Source organism: Stegostoma tigrinum, chromosome 18 (assembly GCF_030684315.1).
Source record: "Stegostoma tigrinum isolate sSteTig4 chromosome 18, sSteTig4.hap1, whole genome shotgun sequence".
Classification (NCBI taxonomy): Eukaryota; Metazoa; Chordata; class Chondrichthyes; order Orectolobiformes; family Stegostomatidae; genus Stegostoma; species Stegostoma tigrinum.
The window spans coordinates 51229165-51253252 of NC_081371.1; the positions used below are offsets into that span (position 1 = coordinate 51229165).

The 24088-nt window shown below is 42.9% G+C and overlaps 1 protein-coding gene across 4 annotated transcripts in view; it reads left to right on the plus strand.

Moving 5' to 3' along the window:
* The first annotated feature begins 2894 nt into the window (after nucleotides 1–2894).
* Nucleotides 2895–24088, plus strand: part of LOC125460967 (host cell factor 2-like) — a 79745-nt gene continuing 58551 nt past the window's right edge. Inside the window, exons 1-4 of one of the 4 annotated variants that reach the window (XM_059652533.1) lie at nucleotides 2895–3054; nucleotides 11358–11506; nucleotides 12039–12199; nucleotides 15021–15223. In XM_059652533.1, the coding sequence (XP_059508516.1) occupies nucleotides 2895–3054; nucleotides 11358–11506; nucleotides 12039–12199; nucleotides 15021–15223 (673 nt within the window). Of the gene's footprint in view, nucleotides 3055–3584; nucleotides 4491–5002; nucleotides 7033–11357; nucleotides 11507–12038; nucleotides 12200–15020; nucleotides 15224–24088 lie in introns of those variants that run through there. The other 3 variants (XM_059652536.1, XM_059652534.1, XM_059652535.1) reach the window with 3 other exon arrangements.

Genomic DNA, 24088 nt, shown 5'->3' on the forward strand with positions numbered 1-24088 from the left:
GATAGGCAATAGGATGCCTTAACATGAACTGACAGGACACAATGCATGACACAATGACATATGATGTGAAGTCTGAAATATTGCAAACAAGAAATATATCTTTATTCATTCACAGGATGAGGGTATCACTGGCTGGACCAGCATTTATTGCCCATCCCTAATTGCCCAGAGGCCAGTTAAGAGTCAACCACATTTCTGTGGGTCTGAAGTCATATGTAAGCCAGACCAGGTAAGGATGGCAGTTTCCCCCGCTAACAGACATTAATGAACCAGATGGTTTTTTTTTCTGACAATCAACAATGGTTTGATGGTGATCATTAGAGTCTTAATTCCAGATTTTTTATTGAATTCAAATTTTACCATCTGAGATTATTGACTTGCTCACCGAGCTGGCTTGTTTTTGTTCAGACATTTCGTCACCTTACTAGGTGACATCATCAGTGGAGCCTCCAATGAAGTGGTGCTATTTGTACTGTCTGGTCTGTTATCGTGAGTACTGTTATTTCCAGTTTTGATCTGTATGGGATCCAATTCTGTATGTTTGTTGATTGAAGTATAGGTGAAGAACCATGCCTATAGGAATTCCCATTCATGTCTATGTTTGGCTTGGGCTACTGTGGTTACTTTGACCCCGTTAAATTGATGGCCTTCATTGTTTGAGTGTACTGATATTAAGGAGAGTTTAAAAACCAAAAGAACTGCAGATGCTGTAAATCAGGAACAAAAACAAAGTTGCCGGAAAACTCATCAGGTCTGGCAGCATCTGTGTAGGAGAAAACAGAGTTAACATTTTGGGTCGGGTGAGTCTTCCTCAGTTACTGTTATTAAGGAGAGTTTGTTGTGCCATTTTGCTGCCAGCTGATGTTCATGTCTTCTGATGGCTAGATTCCTTCCTGTCTGTCAGATGTAATGTTTGTGGCAGTCATTGCATGGTAATTTGTAAACCACGTTTTTCCCTGCATGTTGTGGGAATGGGGTCTTTAATCCTTGTAAATGTTTGTGTAGAGTGACTGTGGGCTTTGGGCCACCATGATTCCTAGTGGTCTTAGGAGTCTTGTTGTCAGATCCATGTATGTTCCTGATGTAGGGAAGTGTAGTAACTGTATTAGGTTGTACTGTGTCCTCCTGTGTTGTCTATTATGTAGGCATCTGTGGATGATGTCACGGGGATATCCATTTAAGGCAAAGATCTTGGATAAGTTTTTTCTTCTTCCCGGAAATAACAGTACTCACCATAATGGACCAAACAGTATAAATTCCAAGTGGAGTAGAAATAACATCACTCCATCAGAGGCTCCACTGATGATGTCACCTAGCATGGTTATGAAAGGGTCTAGGCCCGAAACGTGCTCCTGAGATGCTGCTTGGCCTACTGTGTTCATCCAGCTCCACACTTTGTTATCTTAGATTCTTCAGCATCTGCAGTTCCCATTATCTCTGACCAAAAACAAGCCAGCTTAGCGAGCAAGTCAACAACCTCATCCACAACCCAAGCTACAGATTTTTACCAAAACTTTAAAGTTTCACCATCTGCCATAGTGGGATTTGAAACCGTGTCCCCAGAACATTACCTCAGTTTCTGGATTAACAGTCCAACAATAATAACACAAGGCCATAGCCTCCCCTTCAAGTGCATAGTGCGGTGGATAGGAATAGATAGAGTGATGTGTTACACTTGTTCTGTTGCTAGCAATTTCCCATAGCACAGTTCCCATGAGCTAGATCATGTTAGCGAGTTTTGAGAAGATTTGTAGCTCAGGTTGAGGTTCTGGATGTGAGTTTGCTCGCTGAGCTAGAAGTTTCGTTTTCAGACGTTTCGTCACCATTCTAGATCATGTGTTACTTTACAGGAAGAGGCCATTCAGCTGTTCGAACCTGCTCCACCATTCTTCACCATCATGGCTGGTCGTCCAACTTAGTAGTCTAATCCTGCTTTCTCCCAATAACCTTTGATTCCATTCACCCCAAGTGCTATATCTAGTTGTTTAGAACACTCTTGAAGGAAACACTATGGAGGATACACCAGAGTGACTATCTGAAAGAGACACAGAGCACATGGACATGACCACTTGAAAAATATAGTAACAAAAGCAGAAGATGCTGTAAAAGCTCAGCAAGTCTGGCAGTATTTGTGAAGAAAAAAAATCAGAGTTAACATTTGGGTCTAGTGACAGGCAAGGTCACTGGACCCAAAACGTTAACTCTCATTATTTCCTCCACAGATGTTGCCAAATTTGTTGAGCTTTTCCAGCAACTTGTTTTTGTTCCTGATTTACAGCATCCGCAGTTCTTTCAGTTTTTACTGGAAAAATACAGTTTAGTCTTTACATAATTATGCCATAGCCTTATAAGGTAAGCACACGCATTAGTATTTAGTATAAAAATAAAACAGTGTTCCTTTGAAGCTAAGCCTGAAGGCGTTAATAAAACAGAAATTGCTGGAGAAACTCAGCATATTTGGAAGCATCTGTGGGAGAAAAAAAAAGCGTTAACGTTTTGACTCCTTCTTCAGTTCCTCCAGTAATTTGTTTTTGTTTCAGATCTTCAGTATCTACTGTTCTTTATTTTATTCTGAAGGCAGTCTTTGCTATCCCTTCCAACAGTCTGTTTTCAACTGAAAACGCCGTAGTTTGGCAATAAAACACACATGCCAAATGACTAATAGTTTAGCAAGTAACATTCAGCTCCTTAAAAGCCTACATGAAGATTAAAATATCTTTTGGTTGAGTTTAATGGAACATCTATCCTTCACATAAGGTTGGAGGGAGACATTCACGGAGGGGCGGGGCTTCAAGTGGCCGCGGTGCACTCTGGGGCGGAAAAGGTCCAGCCGCGGTGCCCCCTGGGCAGGGGAAGGTCTGGGCCGCCGTGCACTCTGGGCAGGGTGCAGTAAGATGGCGGCTCCCTCTCCCAAATGGAGACGGGTAACCGGAGCCACCGGACCGGTCCCGCGGCCCCGACACGGTCACCGGGTGGTGGCGATCAAAGAGTTGATGATCATATTCGGCGGCGGCAACGAAGGGATCGTGGACGAGCTGCATGTCTACAACACTGGTGAGTGAGAGGAGGCTGTTGTGTTCCGAGACAAAAAAAATCCTCCGAGCGGGAGGGAAGGCGCCATTGGTGCCAGTGTCCAAGATGGCGGCCGCTGGCGCCGAGCGGCCCCAAGTTTGAACGGAATCCCGGCTGTTCCCCCAGCGGCCGAAAGGTCCCGGCGGTTGGAGAGCATAACCATGGAGCTAGGGCTCGGCCTCACCCTTTAGTGCCGTCCCCGTCCGGTGACAGCACGGAGGGCGGCTGATTTACCGACTGTGATGTGGTGGCGATTGCGGCGGCGGCTAGTTGTCGTGGCCGAGGCCGGTCTCGGGGGCGGGGTAGAAGAGATTGTGGGGCGAGGGGTGGGGGTGTCCACCCGGTTCCCGGGGAGAGTTGACCCCCGCCCCCACCTTCTCTCCTTATGTTAACTGTCACAGCCTCCCCGGGGTGGTGGAGACTGACGGTGGGTGGGGGCGGTGATGCTGGGCAAGGGGTGGAGGAATCAGCACCAGTATGGCCGCCTGTATGTCTTTCCTTTTATTGTTGTCATTCACAACGGCGACCGGACTCTCTCTCTTTACCGGTTTTTTTGTTGTTGCTGACAGTAGGAGGGGCTTGATTCTGGGGTTCGGTTCAAGAGAGGCGGAGCTCCGACTCCAGTAGAGGCTGAGCGCCTTGTCTTTGTTTACACCGGGGGCTGGGCTGAGCCCTGGAATCTTTCACCCTCACCGTTCCAGCAACCTAGAGAGCTGAATGCTGTCACCGCTTGATTTTAAACACAGCGGGATGTTGCCATCCCTCCCACCCACTGCCTCGCACTTCACTGCCCTCTTACAGCAGCTTTAAAACATGAAAGATCAACGTTGAATACTCCATCCTGGTCTTTTAGTCGCTCTTTAAAGCTTGCAGCCTTTTTGGTCACACAAATGTATTTTTCTCTATGCGACTCCATGTCAAATTTTTGTTTGATTATCGTTCATGTGAAACGGCTTTGAGATATTATATGGTTCACGGCATTATCGAAATGCAAGATATTGTAATTATTTTAAAATAGTACAAGCTTTGTTTTCTAGTAATTTGATTATGTTTGAGCGAGAACTGTGACCTTTTAAAAGCTGAATTAAGGTTTTAGTGGAATGGGAGATGCACCGGATTGTTCATCGTTTTCACTCGTTCCTTGTTTACATTTTTTTGACGTGCCTTCAGATTTGCTGCTTGAAGCGAACCCAGGAGCTGACATTTTGTGTAGGGCTCCCCCTACTGTGCATCCTTCCATGAATGAGAATTGCTGTTCATGACCTGCGTCAGTCCCGACGCTATTGAGGTTGAAATTCCTTATTATCTCACCAAGATAGGTTCTTGTAGAAACAGTTTTGAAGTACAACACAAGGCAGTGAAAAGTGACATGACGACAGCATTAGGATTACAAAAAAACTGAAGATACCGCAAACAAGGTAATAAAATGTGAGGCTGGATGAACACAGCAGACCAAGCAGCATCTCAGGAGCACAAAAGCTGACGTTTCGGGCCTAGACCCTTCATCAGAGAGGGGGATGGGGTGAGGGTTCTGGAATAAATAGGGAGAGAGGGGGAGGCGGACCGAAGATGGAGAGAAAAGAAGACAGGTGGAGAGAGTATAGGTGTGGAGGTAGGGAGGGGATAGGTCAGTCCAGGGAAGACGGACAGGTCAAGGAGGTGGGATGAGATTAGTAGATAGATGGGGGTGCGGCTTGGGGTGGGAGGAAGGGATGGTTGAGAGGAAGAACAGGTTAGGGAGGCAGAGACAGGTTGGAGTGGTTTTGGGATGCAGTGGGTGGAGGGGAAGAGCTGGGCTGGTTGTGTGGTGCAGTGGGGGGAGGAGACGAACTGGGCTGGTTTTGGGATGCGGTGGGGGAAGGGGAGATTTTGAAACTGGTGAAGTCCACATTGATACCATTAGGCTGCAGGGTTCCCAGGCGGAATATGAGTTGCTGTTCCTGCAACCTTCGGGTGGCATCATTGTGGCACTGCAGGAGGCCCATGATGGACATGTCATCTAAAGAATGGGAGGTGGAGTGGAAATGGTTTGCGACTGGGAGGTGCAGTTGTTTGTTGCGAACTGAGCGGAGGTGTTCTGCAAAGCAGTCCCCAAGCCTCCGCTCGGTTTCCCCAATGTAGAGGTAGCCACACCGGGTACAGTGGATGCAGTATACCACATTGGCAGATTTGGCATAATTTATAGCGAGTTTAATTAGTATGTTGATTGTTTACAAACACAGTTAATGTTTATGTTAAAGTACCCAATATTGAATTTTTGTATCAAATGTATCCTTCATTGCTTTTGAAACATTTCGTTTGGAGATTAAAAAAAAACACACACATCGGAATTTGCACTATATTCTTGGTCTGTTGCAGTAAAAAAAAACTCTATCTTCTCTATCTTGATCTGGTTAGGAACAGAGGGTAGGGCAATTAACCCCTTGAGCTTTTCCATTTTGTGAGTTGATTTGTTGCATAACTTGGCATACCTGTTTTTGCGTCATTCCTTTGGGTGATAAAAATCTATGGATGTTACATTTAAAATTTTAAAAAAAGAAACCTGATGTTAATTGCCATTTGCAGAAGACAGTTCCAGATTTCTGTCACCTTTAGCATTAATTCCTAATTTAATTTCTAAAGGACTTGTTACTGATATTTAGAGTGTGCTCCCAGGTCTAGGACTCTCAGTCAATGGAAGTGGTTTCAAGCAATCTGCCCTATCTGTTCAATTTAACATCTTTAAAATGTTGATCAAATCTTCTCTGACCTTTCTAAATTTCAGAGAATGCAATTCTAGGTTCTGTAATGTCTCCTTGAATTTGAAGGATTCTCCCATTGCTTTGATGGATGTGCTTTCTGCAAATAAGGTTGAAAAAAACCAGTTTACTGGTTGATGTCATCTAGTGTGACGGTAAACTAGATCTCTGAAGAAGTCATACTGGACTTGAAATGTTAACTGTTTCTGTATCCACGGATGCTGCCAGACCTGCTGAGTTTTTCCAACATTGTCATGTTTGTTTTAGACCAAATCTTGATTAGTTTAACTGATTGTAAATTCTGCATGTGATCAGTTCTGGAATGAGAGATGGTGGCAGTGGTTTTGACGTAAGACAACTCCACTCTCTGAAGTCTGTGAGTGAGCCTACTAAATACTGAGCTTGCTTTTGCCAAGCTATGATTGAATTCATCATGAAGAACCTCCTCAGGTAGCAAAATCTGTACTGAATAGAGCAGTGTATTGTTAACTGTGGAGTTTAGAGTGCATGGTTCAAGGTGGAGGTTGCTAATTCAAGATTCTCGCAGCTTAAACCTTAAGAATTGTGTTGGCAAGCCTTTGAACTCCCACCAAGATTATCGTTACCTTCCAGAGGCATTGACTCGATTCTATGGAAACTGCTAGCTCCCTGGCATCCTGCTTATGTGAGCCTAGAGATTGCAAATCTGGAAAGCATTATAAATGTCAAAACCTCCCACTGCCTTTGCATGTAGATGGGTTGCTGGTAGTTAATTAGGTGTGTTGTGGATTCAACACTGACCAGGAATTGTACTGTTCTAATTTAAATGCATTGAGTGACAAATTCAAATACTGATTTTATTAGGAAACTACATGTCAGTGCTACTGAAATAAAAAAAGATTAATTTGGCTCAAGCGTCTTTTAATTTTTTACAGAAAAAACTCTATGGAACCAAAGTTCAGAGCACATTTCTGACTGATTTATGCAGCAATTTTGCTTTTTTCTTCGAAGTGCATGATAAAATATGGCAGAGTCAGCATGGCTTCATTAAGGGGAGGTCATGCCTAACAAATTTGACAATTCTTTGAGTAGATAATGCATAAGTTAGACAGGAGAAAGCCAGTGGACGTGATCTGTTTGGATTTCAAGGAGGTCTTTAACAGAGTCTTGCACAGGAGGCTGCGAAATAACACCCTATAATACTAGGAGCTGGCATGGATGAGGATTTGCAGATTGGTAGGAGGTATAATGTGGGGATAAAGGAACCTTTTTTTTCCAGATGGCAGCCAATGAATTGTGGAACTCTGTAGGGGTTAGTCTTAGGACTGCAACTATTTACATTATACAGTAATGATCTGGATGAAGGAACCAAGGGCATTGTTGCTCGGTTTGCAGGTGACACAAAGTTGAAGGGACAGGTAGTATAGAGGAAGAAGGGAGGTTGCAGGAAAGCTTAGACAGTCTGGGAGAGTGGCAGATGGTACGCAATGTGGGAAAGTTTGAGGTTTTGCCCTTTTGGAGGGAAAATAGAGCCATAGACTATTTTCTAGATGGGGATAGGCTTTGGAAATCTGAAGCATAAAGGGACGTCAGAGACCTAGTTCAGGATTCTCCTCAGGTTTCATGCAGGTTCAGTTGGGAAGGTTAATGTGGTGATAAGTGCATTTTGAGGCGTCACAAATACAAGAGCAGGCATGTGCTGCTGAGGCTGTATAAGGTCTGGTCAGTCTGCATTTTGAATATTGTGCACAGTTTAGCCTGTTTTCCAAGGAAGGCTGTGCTGCCCTTGAAAGGGTCCAGAGGAAGTTCACAAGGATGATTCTGGAAATGAGGGGCTTATCACATGAGTAGTTGAGGACGAGGGGTCAGAACTTGCTGGAGGTTAGAAGGATGAAAGGGACTGTCGTTGAAACTTACAGAATACTGGGGTAGATTTCTGAAGAAGGGTTTAGGCCCGAAATGTCAGCCTGCCTACTCCTCTGATGCTGCTTGGCCTACTGTGTTCATCCAGATCCCCATCTTGTTATCTCGAATACTGGGGTAGCTGGATAAATTGGACATGGGGGAAATGTTTCCACTAGTAGGAGTGATTTGGGCCTGAGTGAAGGGATCGTCCTTTAGAACCGAGATGAGGAGCAATTTCTTCAGCTAGAGGATGTTGAAACTGTGGAACTCATTGCAGAAGACTGTGAAGGCCAAGTCATTAAATGTCTTTAAGACAGAGATAAATAGTTTATTCTTTAGAATGGGGATCAAAGCGGGAGAATGAGTTGAGAAACATATTAGCTATGATCAATGGCAGAGCAGACTCAATGCGCCAAATGGTCTAATTCTTTTAAAAACAGCCTTTTAAAAAAAGCAATGGAAGTGTATGTGGTTTTAATCTTCCTCGCATTCTGGTTAGCTTAATGCTATTTTAGTGAATGATTGAGGAATATGAGAATCTGACACTTCCAGAAATAAGTGTTTGAAGACCTGTTTGCTTAGCACTGAGTTAGTTGCTGTATTTACATGCGAATGGGATGAGCATTGTCTGGAGACATATTGGTAGGATAAACTTGTCAACAGTTGGGAATCATTGCGATGCATTCAAATCAATATGGGTTCTTTTGGCACAGTGTTGGACACTACCAGAAGATCTGGATTTAAGATTCTACCTCTCCAGAAGGGAGTCAGCATGTCTAAACAGGTTGATTAAATATATCTGCTGGTCCTGTCCACAAAATCTACTTTTAAAAAGCAAATTTGAAAATTATATTAAGTTTCCTTAAACACAATTTTAGCTGATCAATGCTGTTATTTAGTACTGGTATGGCTGATTGCATTTTTATGGAGACAGCATAGGGTAGTAATTAACATTTTTGTACAGTGAATCAATCATCTTATAAGCTGAGGTTTCCAGAATTCAAGACCCTATTCTGCATGAAGTTGAATATTTAGAATAGAACTATTCTATGATTCTAAAGTATGTGATTTCAGTTGTGAGCTCCAAATGCATTTTGCTGTGTTCACTTAAACGCTCAGAAAGACCTAACTGAAAATCTCTTAATGAGGAGTAAAAGTAGTGGAAATGACCATCTTTTGTCTGAAAATAATCCTTATTGTAGTGTATTGGTAGGTTTACCATTTGACATTTTGGGGGCTGTGGTGCGTATAGCCTGATTATATCATAGCATGTATCATTGATTTTAAAAAGCTGTGTCTCTGCTGTTGAGCCATTGTGAAACTACATGCTAAAAATAATCAGAAACAGAGATCCAGTCAGAACTTATGGAGGAAACCACGCCAGGAGTTCCCTCTAATGATGTTGAAGGTCTACCTACAGCACAGATTTAAGTAGTTCAAGATGGCAGCGTCTCAATGGGCAATTAATACTGGCCCAGCCAGCAATACTTCTGTTCCCTGAACGAATAAGAGAAAAATACTGACCAAGGTTGAATGGGGAGAGAATCTGAAAATTTTTGGAGTTGACCATCTTGAGTAATAATCTTCTGAAGAACATATTTATTATGAATCAACAATTCTCACTAAACAGCAAGCTAAACAGGACTTTTAACATTTCCAATAAAATTAGATTGCTGTAAAAAAGAACATTTTTGTTAGGAAGAGTTGCATTGGAACCAGGCTGCTTGTTTCTTTGAACTTTGCATGTCCCCAAATATTATTTCAAGTGAGATTTTGTTCACCAAATAGGACCACAGGTTAAAACACAGAGTGGTGTGTATAATACATAATATGTAAACAATTCTTAAAAATATATTGGATTTTTAAAATTCTTTTTAGTTGTGGGTTTTGCAGGTAAGGCCAATGCTTGTCGCCATCCCCAAGTTCTCTTGATTTGGTGGTGGTGGCACTGAGTTGCCTTCTTGAATTGTTGGAACCCATATGTGTGACTCTACCCACAGTGCTGTTAGAAAGCAACCTGCAGGATTTTGGTCCAGGAACTATGAAGGAATGGAGATTATATCTCCGTGTCAGGATGATATCTGGCTTGGTGGAGAACCTGCAGGGTGTGATCTTGCTCTGGGTTTGCCACATTTGTTCTAGGTGGTAGAGGTCGTTGCTTTGGAATGTGCTGTTGAAAGACAGCACACTGTCCATTGGTGATGGAGCAAATAAATATTTACATTGAATGGGGTGATGATCAGGTAGGCTTTTTGTTCTTGTTAATGGTAATTTTATGTTGTTGAAGTTGCATTCATCTAGAAGTGTGGACCGCTTGGGGATGTTGAACAAGGTTTGAGGAGATGGAACATGAGTTAGTTGCCTCTGACTTGTTCTTGTAACTGTTGCATTTCAATATCTGGTCCAGTTCAATTTTTGGCCTATAATAACTGTCAAGATGTTGGTCGTGGGCGGTTCAGAAAAGCTAATGCCGTTGAATATCTTCGGGAAATGTTTCCCTTTTATTGGAAATGGTCACTTGTGTGAATGTCACTTGCCGTTTATTGGTCCAGACTAAAATGTAGCAAGGCCTGTAATACATGTTGACATGTACAGCTTCAGTATAAGTGTTCTGCAGCAATGGCCTGGAAGTGAAGTGATTGGCCTCATCAAGCACATTCATCTTTTTTTGTACTAGATATGGTTCCAACCAGTAGAGAGTTTGTGCCTTGATTCCCATAGCTCTAAATTTCATATTTCATAAAATTTACGCAATTCATTTTTGTGAAGAAAAATGCATATAAGTAGTAAAAACAGCATGGAAATTATAAAACTGAGTGGAAGCAGATCAGTACACAATTCAGTACGCTACAGACTACTTATGCACTTATGGAGAGACATTACTGAGGATTGCTCTGCCTATAGACAGTATGGTGGACTTATCACTGTAAACTCAGCAAATCAGGAAGCTGTTGATTGGGTTTGGGGATTTGGATTTGCTAAATACAAATGAACATAGAACATTACATGACAGTACAGGCCCTTCGGCCCTCGATGTTGTGCCGACCTGTCATACCAATCTGAAGCTCATCTAAACTATGCTATTCCGTGTACGTCCATGTGCTTGTCCAATGACGACTTAAATGTACCTAAAGTTGGCGAATCTACTACTGTTGCAGGCAAAGCCTTCCATACCCTTACAAGTTGGTGAATTTTGTAATGCATTATAGTTAAAGGAGATGTATGAGTCGTGAGTTTGTTTTCACTTGGGGTTTCTTCCTGCACTCATGTATGTTTAAAGTGCATCATATCTCTTTTAAAAAAAATTATCTAGTATTTTCAGCTCAGTTTTTCTCTCTCAAATTAGGCAGTATGTGAAACAAGTAAATTTACAAAAGACCCTTTTAAAGATGAAAGTAAACATCTACATTGCAGTAAAGATTTATGTTTGTCTTCTGATGGATGTTTCCTATTGAAAATATCCCATGGCTTGTTTCAAACATTCATTACAATTAATGATGAAAGTATTGATGTTCCTGGAAACATGTTATGCAATGCAATTACATTAATTTGAGTTTGAGGTTCATGGCATGAAGTTGGTGTATGTATTTATTCGTTAATATGATTTTTTATGGTTAATTGAATGCTATCCTTTTTCTGTTTCCTGTGAATATTCAATTACAGCCACAAACCAGTGGTTTATCCCTGCAGTTAGGGGGGACATCCCACCTGGTTGTGCAGCATATGGCTTCATCTGCGATGGCACCAGGATCCTGGTATTTGGAGGAATGGTAGAATATGGAAAGTATAGCAATGATATGTATGAATTGCAGGTGAGCAATTGTTCCAACTGCTACATTTATTTTGTGTATTAAAATTTCATCTCAGCTTCTCAGATCCTTCGTTTCTTTGGTTCAGAGCTCTCTTTAATTAATGGTATATTATGTTTACAAGTGTAAAATTTCAAATTGGTAAAGCATACTAGAAATTTGGCATTTTGAGATTCTCATCTATGTTTTAGAATCCTTCTGTGACCTCACCCCTTCCTCTCTCTAACCCCTTGCAAACCCCCTAGATTTCTGTGCCGCACCAATTCTGGCTTTGTGTAATATCGGTTTTAATTGCTCCACCATTGATGGACAAGCACTCTAGTGCATCGACCCTAAGCTCTAGTTTTATTTTCCTAGTTATCTCTGCACCTCTGCTTTTCATACCCTCTTTAACATGCTCCTCAAAGTCTTTGGTATCTGACCAGATATGTCTGTCTGTGATTTTGTCTCATTTTGGTTCTATATTGTGGTAAAAGCCACTATATAAATACACGTTGTTATTTACTAGATCTAAAAATCAATTTGTCTTTTGTAGGCAAGCAGATGGGAGTGGAAGAAATTAAAACCAAAACCACCTAAAAATGGTCCACAACCCTGTCCCCGCCTTGGTCACACCTTGTGTCTCGTTGGGAATAAGTGTTATTTATTTGGTGGCCTGGCTAATGACAGTGAAGACCCAAAGAATAATATCCCAAGGTACCACTTGTTCACTCCTGCTTCAGATAGTAATTTATGTTGTAATACTGCAATACCTGATGCCTGATACTGTTGCTAATCCTTGGCTGTAGCATTATTAACTTTGGCTACATTTCATATGGATTTGTACAGTGAATTTAAGAGCCTTTTCAGCAGCTACTGGTGAATGGGTAGACGACTGATATTTCAAGAATTCCACAATCTATAATTCGTTGTATTGGGCTTTTTTCTTCCACTAACTATTCATTTATGAAGTGGGTGAAGTTGGCTGTCACTGCTAGATGGTGTTGTAAGTCAAGCAAATGCAGTAGGTGGCTTTCATGAGATGTGTTGAACTCATTGATTCTGTGAAGCAAATCAAAAAGCGAGATTTTGGATTATATCCATAATAATATTATATAAGCAGAATTAGGAAATTGGGTTTTGCAAATGACAATCATGATAGCAATTGCCTGAATTCATCTCTTTCTGCACTGCTTCCTCTTTTAACAAAATATATCCTGAGATGTTTCACAGAGGAGGAAAAGGAGATGGGGAATTGGATGCCTAAGGGAAAAGTTAGAATAGGTGACTGAATGAAAGATTAGAAAATTATTTGCTGTGAAGGGTTTTTAAAAACAAATCGTGACGAGAAGGGTTAGAGAGGAAGCTCTAGAGTTCAGGACTAAAGTGGCTAAATGTATTGCTGCTTGTATGCTCCAGCCATACAATTTTTAAAAAATCAACTGTCTGGAAACAATGTTCTATTAGACACTTTGTCAAAAGCATGTATGAAGGAAATTGAGTGCAGTATGCAAATAGCCTTATGTAAAATGTGATTGCTATGAAACCTGTCTATTGAATGTCACTATATAATCTAATTGCAGTAAACGTAACACAGATGTTTTTAAAAATAATTTTTTGGAGAATTAAATGACTCTCGTTCTTTCTGCATTCATCATTTTCATTCTTGTTTGGGCATAAGCCTGATGAATGCATACTATTTAGATATATATTAATGTTAATTTTGGAGACTGGATTTAAAAAAATAGTGACACTTCGGTGTTGGTTACTTCTGTGAAGAGTCAACTTTAAACAAAAATAAAATGAAGAGTCCTTCTGGACTCCTTCAGAGAGCAAGTGACTGCAGACCCTTGTTAGACTAATGAAAAATTATCTATATGGCAGTGGTTTAACATTGACATCTGTTAGATTTCTTTGAGCACAGAATAATCGAGGATTGATTTTAGTTTAGAAAACCATGAGATTGAAAGTTTTTAGGGCAGTTTAGAGTTGCCCTAACTGGAATCAGAAGCAACTATGTTTTGTCTCCTAGAAAGACATTTTTCATTGTTTAGAGATTAAATTAACCCAACAGATTAGTTTATAAACCTGAGCTGTCAAACTCCAATTTCACAGGAAAGAAAGTGGGTGGAATTAGTTATGTAAAAGTTGAAGATTTGATATGAAAGGGTAATTTCCCTGGACCTGTGTGGCTGGCAATTCATGGTATTAGTAAATAGATTGAAACCTTTGGTTTGCTGTGGATTTTAAGATTTTTCTAAACTATCTTCAATATCTAAATAATCTAATTTTCTTTGTCTTTTGTGATATAAGCTTATATTGTTAAAGAAACCTTTCAGCCTTGTGTGATTATGTTTGTGACTGGCTATCATGTTAACTAATACAAAAAAAAATCTTTGAAGTAGTTCCATTAGCTAGGATCATAACCATTCCTTTAATCTGTAGCTTGACTGTAACCTTTGTACTTCAACAGCTAACCCTCGTACCTTGTTTGTCAATGCACTTAACCCTCTCTCCACTGGTTTGCAGTTGTCCAGTACACACTCTTTGACATCGGGCGGCACGGTGGCTCAGTGGTTAGCACTGCAGCCTCACAGCGCCAGGGACCCGGGTTCAATTCCAGACTCGGGTAAACTGTCCGTGTGGAGTTTGCACATTCTCCCCGTGTCTGCATGGGTTTCCACCAGGTGCTCCGGTTTCCTCCCACAGTCCAAAGATGTGCAGGCTAGGTGGATTGGCCATGCTAAATTGCCCGTAGTGTTCAGGGGTGTGTGGGTTATAGGGGGATGGGTCTGGGTGGGATGCTGCAAGGGGTGGTGTGGACTTGTTGGGCCGAAGGGCCTGTTTCCTGTAGGGTCTGTAGGGAATCTAATCTAATCTAATCTTAACCTTACACTCCTAAAAACAAATCAGCTATGCCTGACTTGAAACCCTTGACTGTTACATACATCACATACCAACACTGACTAATATTACATTTAAAACTTCACATATGCATGTGCACCACTGGTAAAGGACACACATTCTGTGAAACTGGTCTACATAAGTGATTTCAGTTATAATTGAAGACATGTGAGTGCGTAATGGAAATATAATAAAAGTATGACTTTGATATGGGAGCTCAGTTATGGCTCTGCATCTGGTGAAATTATTCCCTGTGCTGTATCCCGTTTTTAACTGAAGAATGCACTTTGAAAAATATTGCTATGTCTGCAAAGCACATCTTCTCCATTTGTGAAAAGAAAATTTGACTCTGCTTTTAATGTATCAAGAGTGTAAGGCTAAGGTACTGCTGTGGCAAATTGAGAGTGCTGAATCTTCCATCAAATGTGATTGATAAGTATTCAACTTTGATCAACTTCAGTATCAAATTCCGCTAAAGTTGATTGAGGGGCAAAATGTAGCTTTATTGCTGCTAGTTGATGGTTGAAGAGTCACCGCTGACAAAGACGACAGCCAATCCATTTTTAAACTTGTTGATTTTGTCAAAATCCATCCTATGTTGTTAAATGTGAACATTTTTTTGCTGTACTTGAAGGTACTTGAATGACTTGTACACTGTGGAGCTTAGATCTGGATCAGGAGTGGTAGGATGGGATATTCCTGTTACACATGGCACCCCACCTCCTCCAAGAGAATCTCACACTGCTGTTGTTTATAAAGATTCAAAGAAACCAAAGATGATAATTTACGGAGGGATGAGTGGATGTAGACTTGGTGACCTTTGGATATTGGATGTGGGTAAGTGCACAAAAGACTTAGTCCGTTTAAATGTTTATGGGATCCAATTGTGCAAGGCCTTGGGACATTTTACATGTAAAATGTACTACTTGAAAAAAAATTTATTGTTCAGCAACTATGGAGTTCATTTTCAAATGGCTATCTATCCTGTAATGTGATATCCCAAAAATACAAGGGAGGGTGGATGTAGAGAGACAATGCTAATCCTCTTAATCCTTTCACTTCAAAACTCTTTTTTTTTTAATGTTCTTCTCACAGCTAGTATGGTTTGGCAGAAACATTAATTAAGACCAGAGCATCAAACTCATTCAAAGAAAGATAATCGAGTGGTTTATGCTTTTGAATGACAGCTCCAAGTTTTGGACCCTAAATCAGATCATCATCTTTATGATCTGGTTAAAGACTGGTAATCTTTCATTTTTAAAGTGAAAGAAAGGATAGATCCAGGGGCTTACAAAGAAAATAAAGCCACTAGATTCCACAGCTTTGAACAAACAACATTACTTTGCCAGGATAATAAAATGTGAGGCTGGATGAACACAGCAGGCCAAGCAGCATCTCAGGAGCATGCTGCTTGGCCTGCTGTGTTCATCCAGCCTCACATTTTATTATCTTGGAATTCTCCAGCATCTGCAGTTCCCATTATCTCACATTACTTTGCCGTATAGTTTAGAAAAGTAATACAATTTATTTCCAACAACCCAGAATTATCATGTTATAACGAAAGGTAATATACTTTGTCGAACATCCCACAGCGCATTTCAAAGGCAGATTCCCCTACCCCAAAACAAAAGACATTTAATAGCACAGTTGTTCCTCAATTCTGATTAAACTTAACAAGTGATTATAATTCTTCATATTTGCCGATCCCTCTCAAGGTCCACTTTGTCATGGACAGTTCCTGCTCTTGTCAATCATCCTCCTATTCTGGGTTCATGCTTTCATTGGCTATAAAACTGCACACCAGTATTTATTTACTGGAACAACTCCAGCTTTTTGCCATTAGCTGGCTTCACTGAGCTAAAATCGGCAGATTTCCCAGACTTTAATTGTACTCAGTTTTATGAAGCCAGTGCTGCTTGTGAGCATTTCAGTCCCCATTCTCTCAGCTCCAATGAAGTGTTAATACTTGTAGGCTTCCTCCAAACTCTTCATCATTTCCCCCAAAAGTAAGCCTGTAACCTTTCCTCCTTTCTGTTCCCCCGGACTTCACTGAAGCCTTAACTGCAATTTTGAACTGCTTACTTCTATCTGAGGTTTTCTAGTGACACAACCATCTAACTGCTTTTGTCTGCTCTGCAAACAGCTAAAAGTTAGTACTCCTAACATTGAGTCTGCTTCTTTCTTGGTCTCACAACTCGGTAACCTTCAGTCCCGTCTATATTCTTTCAAACAGTTCTTCTGTAACTCACAAATTGTCCTGAGTAACCTATTAAATACCTTACGATAAACCCTATCCTTTCACAGGGCAGAATTGAATGTCGTAACTTCACACCCTCTGGTTCTATGAATGTTATGGTTCTCACACATGCTGGAAATGGATTTCATGATGTGCTGTAGTGTGCAGATGAACTGATGTGTTCTTGGGTATTGAATTGGCATGTTTTAGACATGTGCAAAATGCTGAGAGCCTGTATTAATTTACAACGTCAGATGTCTCAACATATGTGTTTAGGGCAAACCAAAAAAAGTGCAAAGATATTTATTCAAACAAGCACCCAATGTTGCAAGTAACCGCATGTACATATATTGTGTAGAAAACAATCAGGGCTGGTGGTGTGGTGTTCTTTTGTTCTTTCTAGATTTTTCAAATTTGTCCATCCCCACACAAAAGCATAGTCATAAATCTCATTATTCATGTTTGACCAGTAGGTCGCTGCTCGTGTTTTCCTCAGACTAGACTTGATTCCTTGGTAGCTTGTGTTGACGTGACTTGGTGTAAGCTGGGCACTTGATTGTCAGACTGTTTACCTGCCTCATTTGGGTTTATGACTTCCAGAGCATCCCTTACTGTTGCTGCTTTTTGATTCTGGAAGGTTTCTCGCTCTGTATTTGCATTTCCATCGTAAACCTCCTTCAATGGGTGTGCATTTTTTGATAACATGTGTATCTGCAATGTCAGTGTATATCCACTTTCCCTACTTGTGCTTCAGTTCCAAGTGGTAGCTCTGCTAATGAAGTAACATCATTTGTAATTTCCTCTGGAACAGATAGAAATGGTTTGAGAAAGATAGATAGATAGAATCCCTACAGTGTGGAAACAAGCCCTTCAGCCTAACTAGTCAACACCGACCCTCAGAGTATCCCACCCAGACCCATCCTGTTATAACCCACCTATTCTACACATCCCTGAACCCCATGGGCAATTTCCCTTGGCCACCTCACCTAGCCTGCACATCTTTGGACTGTGGAAGGAAGCCGGAGGAAACCCATGTAGACGCAGGAAGAATGCAAACTCCACACAGTCACTCGAGGGTGGAATTGAACCCGGGTCCCTGGTGCTGTGAGAGTGCATTGCTAACCACTGAGATGCTTTGGAGTGGCTTGTGGTTAAAATCTACCAGTATTGTTTCCCTCCTGTGGTAGTACTGGTTTAAATACTCACAAGCAAAGACAGTAGCCAGGTACTTCTGATCTGTGCGCACTGTCTTTAATATGGAAGACACAAACTAGGAGCAGAAATAGACCATTCATTCCCTCAATCCTGTACACTAACGAATGCATCAATGATCTGTTTCATCTGATCCCCCCCACCCTCAGTAACAGCAGTGTGTACCATCTACAACATGCACTGCAGAAATTCACTAACAATCCTTAGAGACCACCTTCCAAACCCATGACCACTACCATCTGGAAGGGCAAGGGCAGCAGAGACATGGGAGTGCCACTAACTGCAAGTTCCCTTTCAAGCTACACATTGTCCTGACTTGGAATGACATTGCCATTCCTTCAGTGTCACCAGGTCAAAATCCTGGAATCCCATTCTTAATACCATTGTTGTCTCCCTACACATCGGGCACTGCAGTGGTTCAAAAAGGCAGCTTGTCACCACCTTCTCAAGAGCATCTAGGGTTGGGCATGAAATGATCACTTCAACAAAATTTATATTTTGTAAATTAAGCTCTTCCCCGCACCAGATAGGGTGCTCATTTTCAATGTTTTACTTTGTAGTTTTAATTTCATGTTATCACTTTAAGGAACGTCACACAAATCTGTGAAATATAGAGCCAGTGTTTGATGCTCTCCTAACAGTCCCAAGACTTATTAACTCAAAATGTGACAATACCTACTGGAGGGTGTAGACTTACTCTTCACAATCTCCTCAGCAATCATCTTTGCAAGCTCACTTTTTATTTTCCAAATTCACAAGACTCAATGAGATCTGCAATGCAATACAGTCTGTAGCAGTCCTCTACCCATCAATGATAGCAATCTTATGTGTTCAGATTTCTTGTCCAACTGTATATCAATGTCATAATTCTGCATTCTGATCAGGAGAATTGCCAATTCCCCCTCAAATCTGTATGTATGTGAGGAGGTAACAAGATGTAGAGCTGGATGAGCACAGCAGGCCAAGCAGCATCAGAGGAGCAGGAAATCTGACATTTCGGGCCTAGACCCTTCTTCAGAAAAGGGTCTAGGCCGGAGACGTTAGCTTTCCTACTCCTCTGATGCCGCTTGGCCTGCTGTGTTCATCCAGCTCTACACCTTGTTATATCTTTTTATGTATGTGAGTCGAGTTTCTAGAAAATTCAGACGCATCATGACTTACCCAGCTGTTGATGTCCTGTGTCAGGTCTTGATCCGGCTTCGATGAAAACTACTCACTTGGACAAGAGAGGGCTTTTAAGTATGGTGCATGGCAAGCTCTAACAGGTCAAACTGCTGTTCCAGATTGCACTAAATCTTCCCAGCTGGAACTTCACATGGCATAATTATTCTTTGATGGTTTGCATATCTACTGGCTGACCTGCAAATGATATGCCTCAATCCAAAAGCTATCAAAATCCCAGTGACTCACTTCTGGCACCATGTTTCATAAAATGTGAGAGCCTTTGTTATTTTAAATTGATGTCAGCAGTCAAAAACATATGACATGTCTACGGCAAGCCAAAGCTGCAGAAGTAATTGTTTAAGTGGAATAAACCATAATCAGTGAATTTTTAGGTCAGAGGCTTTTCTGTTGCAGAGATTAAAAATGATTGGCCTATCTGGTGTAGGGAAAAGCTTAATTTACAAGTATAAATTTGACACATTCTTGGTTTGGTTATAATTCTGAGAAATCATCTAAAAAGTGCTGTCTGACTTTGTGCTGCTGGTGAAGTGACCATTTCATGAAATTAGTATTAATTAGTTTTACAGTAAATACAAATTTAGAATATAAAGCCTACTGTAATTTAATGTTAGCTAGGCAAATGTATTGGATAGACCCTTCAGAATGGCTAGATGTGAGTTCTCAAATCCCCACTTTATTTTCTGCCACTTGGGATAATGACTGTTTCTATGGCACTGCTATTCTGTACTTGCACGATAGCTAATTTTAATAGAATACTGACGTGGGTTACACAAGATGGAAAGAAAGATCCTTCAATTTGATATCCTTAAATTTTTTTTTAAGTGCTGTTTTACGGAAATGTGGATAACATTATCTGGTAAACCATTGGAAATTAGCAGAAAACAGGAAATTAATAAGGTCTTTACACAGACCGGGGGTCAATGTCTACAGGGAATTTTCCAAAGTGGGATTGGGTCTTCACCAGTGGTTGTGAGTGGAAATTTTGGGGTTTGCGAGTTCCATGGCAGCAATGTGCCTCAACCCTGTTCAGAACTGTCTTTGCTTGTGAGTATTTAAATCATTAATTGTGTCATTAATTCTGTTTCTGCCTCCAAAGTGTTACCAGACGTGTCGAGTTGCTCTGGCATTTTTTGTGTTTATCCTTTGTTTTGTTCTCTCCCTTGGCTTCTGTACTGAACAACATTTTATCCTCCATGATTCCAATCTCCAGCTTTTTGCCCCCTTTTAACCTCTAGTACCTTGAGTCCTCCTTCTCTGCCCTTTTGCCCTCACTTTTAGCAAAACATGTAGGTTTATGCGTGACTTTGTTTTCGGCTTGAGAACATCATTTCGGTTTCCCATCCCCCTTTTTTCTACCAAGCTGAATGCACCCTTCTGCCGCTTTCTTGTACCCTAGCCCTAGAACCTGGATCTCTTTCTAGTTCCTCTCCTATGTGCTTTCATGCATCTCGTAATTTCTGTTATGCTGAGGTCCCTCAAAATCGTTGCTGGTAAACTACTGAGTAGCCACCCTCTTTCTGTCATTCATGAAGTAGCTGACATTGTAACTAGCTTTGACACTGTGCTTATTGCTCCTCCACCTTCAAAGCTGTGTCCTTTCCCCTTTTGATTGAATAAAACTCACCCTTGCCATTTTTTTTGACCTTACAAATGTATGCCATTGTGGTTGTTTCCCAATCCACACCTGTCTTTCTCGCAGTTCCTTTTTCCTTTCCCTGACTAGGTTTTCACCCAGAGTACAGTGCGATTAGCACTCCCAAACAAACTGGCAAATGCCGTCCTCTATGCATGACTGGTGGATTGTACCTCAACTACTTCCTTAGTTTCTCTGAGTCTTTGGCATGTTCTGACCACATCAGTGTCTTTCAACAGTTTTGTCTTGTCCATCTCAGTGTGACCGCCTTGCTGGGTTGCACTGGTATCAGAGATAATGGGAACTGCAGATGCTGGAGATTCCAAGATAATAAAATGTGAGGCTGGATGAACACAGCAGGCCAAGCAGCATCTCAGGAGCACAAAAGCTGACGTTTCGGGCCTAGACCCTTCATCAGAGAGGGGGATGGGGTGAGGGTTCTGGAATAAATAGGGAGAGAGGGGGAGGCGGACCGAAGATGGAGAGTAAAGAAGATAGGTGGAGAGAGTATAGGTGGAGAGGTAGGGAGGGGATAGGTCAGTCCAGGAAAGACGGACAGGTCAAGGAGGTGGGATGAGGTTAGTAGGTAGCTGGGGGTGCGGCTTGGGGTGGGAGGAAGGGATGGGTGAGAGGAAGAACCGGATAGGGAGGCAGAGACAGGTTGGACTGGTTTTGGGATGCAGTGGGTGGGGGGGAAGAGCTGGGCTGGTTGTGTGGTGCAGTGGGGGGAGGGGATGCACTGGGCTGGTTTAGGGATGCAGTAGGGGAAGGGGAGATTTTGAAACTGGTGAAGTCCACATTGATACCATATGGCTGCAGGGTTCCCAGGCGTAATATGACTTGCTGTTCCTGCAACCTTCGGGTGGCATCATTGTGGCAGTGCAGGAGGCCCATGATGGACATGTCATCAAGAGAATGGGAGGGGGAGTGGAAATGGTTTGCGACTGGGAGGTGCAGTTGTTTGTTGCGAACTGAGCGGAGGTGTTCTGCAAAGCGGTCCCCAAGCCTCCGCTTGGTTTCCCCAATGTAGAGGAAGCCGCACCGGGTACAGTGGATGCAGTATACCACATTGGCAGATGTGCAGCTGAACCTCTGCTTAATGTGGAATGTCATCTTGGGGCCTGGGATGGGGGTGAGGGAGGAGGTGTGGGGACAAGTGTAGCATTTCCTGCGGTTGCAGGGGAAGGTGCCGGGTGTGGTGGGGTTGGAGGGCAGTGTGGAGCGAACAAGGGAGTCACGGAGAGAGTGGTCTCTCCGGAAAGCAGACAGGGGAGGGGATGGAAAAATGTCTTGGGTGGTGGGGTCGGATTGTAAATGGCGGAAGTGTCGGAGGATAATGCGTTGTATCCGGAGGTTGGTGGGGTGGTGTGTGAGAACGAGGGGGATCCTCTTGGGGCGGTTGTGGCGGGGGCGGGGTGTGAGGGATGACTGTATCGGCACCGCCTCTTGCTCCCCAGAGGAGCTCGAACAGTTCATCCACTTCACCAACACCTTCCACCCCAACCTTCAGTTCACCTGGGCCATCTCCAGCACATCCCTCACCTTCCTGGACCTCTCAGTCTCCATCTCAGGCAACCAGCTTGTAACTGATGTCCATTTCAAGCCCACCGACTCCCACAGCTACCTAGAATACACCTCCTCCCACCCACCCTCCTGCAAAAATTCCATCCCCTATTCCCAATTCCTCCGCCTCCGCCGCATCTGCTCCCACGATAAGACATTCCACTCCCGCACATCCCAGATGTCCAAGTTCTTTCAGGACCGCAACTTTCCCCCCACGGTGATTGAGAACGCCCTTGACCGCGTCTCCCGCATTTCCCGCGACACATCCCTCACACCCCGCCCCCGCCACAACCGCCCCAAGAGGATCCCCCTCGTTCTCTCACACCACCCTACCAACCTCCGGATACAACGCATTATCCTCCGACACTTCTGCCATTTACAATCCGACCCCACCACCCAAGACATTTTTCCATCCCCTCCCCTGTCTGCTTTCCGGAGAGACCACTCTCTCCGTGACTCCCTTGTTCGCTCCACACTGCCCTCCAACCCCACCACACCCGGCACCTTCCCCTGCAACCGCAGGAAATGCTACACTTGTCCCCACACCTCCTCCCTCACCCCCATCCCAGGCCCCAAGATGACATTCCACATTAAGCAGAGGTTCAGCTGCACATCTGCCAATGTGGTATACTGCATCCACTGTACCCGGTGCGGCTTCCTCTACATTGGGGAAACCAAGCGGAGGCTTGGGGACCGCTTTGCAGAACACCTCCGCTCAGTTCGCAACAAACAACTGCACCTCCCAATCGCAAACCATTTCCACTCCCCCTCCCATTCTCTTGATGACATGTCCATCATGGGCCTCCTGCACTGCCACAATGATGCCACCCGAAGGTTGCAGGAACAGCAACTCATATTCCGCCTGGGAACCCTGCAGCCATATGGTATCAATGTGGACTTCACCAGTTTCAAAATCTCCCCTTCCCCTACTGCATCCCTAAACCAGCCCAGTGCATCCCCTCCCCCCACTGCACCACACAACCAGCCCAGCTCTTCCCCCCCACCCACTGCATCCCAAAACCAGTCCAACCTGTCTCTGCCTCCCTAACCGGTCTTCCTCTCACCCATCCCTTCCTCCCACCCCAAGCCGCACCCCCAGCTACCTACTATCCTCATCCCACCTCCTTGACCTGTCTGTCTTCCCTGGACTGACCTATCCCCTCCCTACCTCCCCACCTACACTCTCTCCACCTATCTTCTTTACTCTCCATCTTCGGTCCGCCTCCCCCTCTCTCCCTATTTATTCCAGAACCCTCACCCCATCCCCCTCTCTGATGAAGGGTCTAGGCCCGAAACGTCAGCTTTTGTGCTCCTGAGATGCTGCTTGGTCTGCTGTGTTCATCCAGCCTCACATTTTATTATCTTGGGTTCCACTGGTGCCTGCTCAAGGTTAAAGTATCTCTGGCACTGACTTCTCTTCCCACCCTTTCACCATTATCTCCAAAGCGCACACTACCTTCTAAAGTATGAGCAACTCTGTGTGCTGTGACATCAACTCTATCTCTTCAGCGCACGCTTCGGTTCTTCCATTGACTTAATTCTGTTTCTGGTATCCAGTCTTCGCTGTTTTCCATTTTGTTGTCCTAGGTAAACATTACTAAGACCAAAGTCTTCCTTTATAAGTTAATTATCCTCCACACTCCTGACATTCCCTGCCCTGACTATTGGCTTAAACCTCTCCCCCACCCCCCCCCCCCACTCCATACTATTGCCCAAAATCTGGTTTTCAAATTCCCAAGTTTAAATATCTTAATGACCCAGGCCTTCCATTTTTGAAACACCTTTTAATCCCACAATCGTCATATAAACCACTTTATGCCTTGGTCTCTGACCTCGTGGATCCTGTATTTTCCTGCCTTTGGTGACTGGTGAT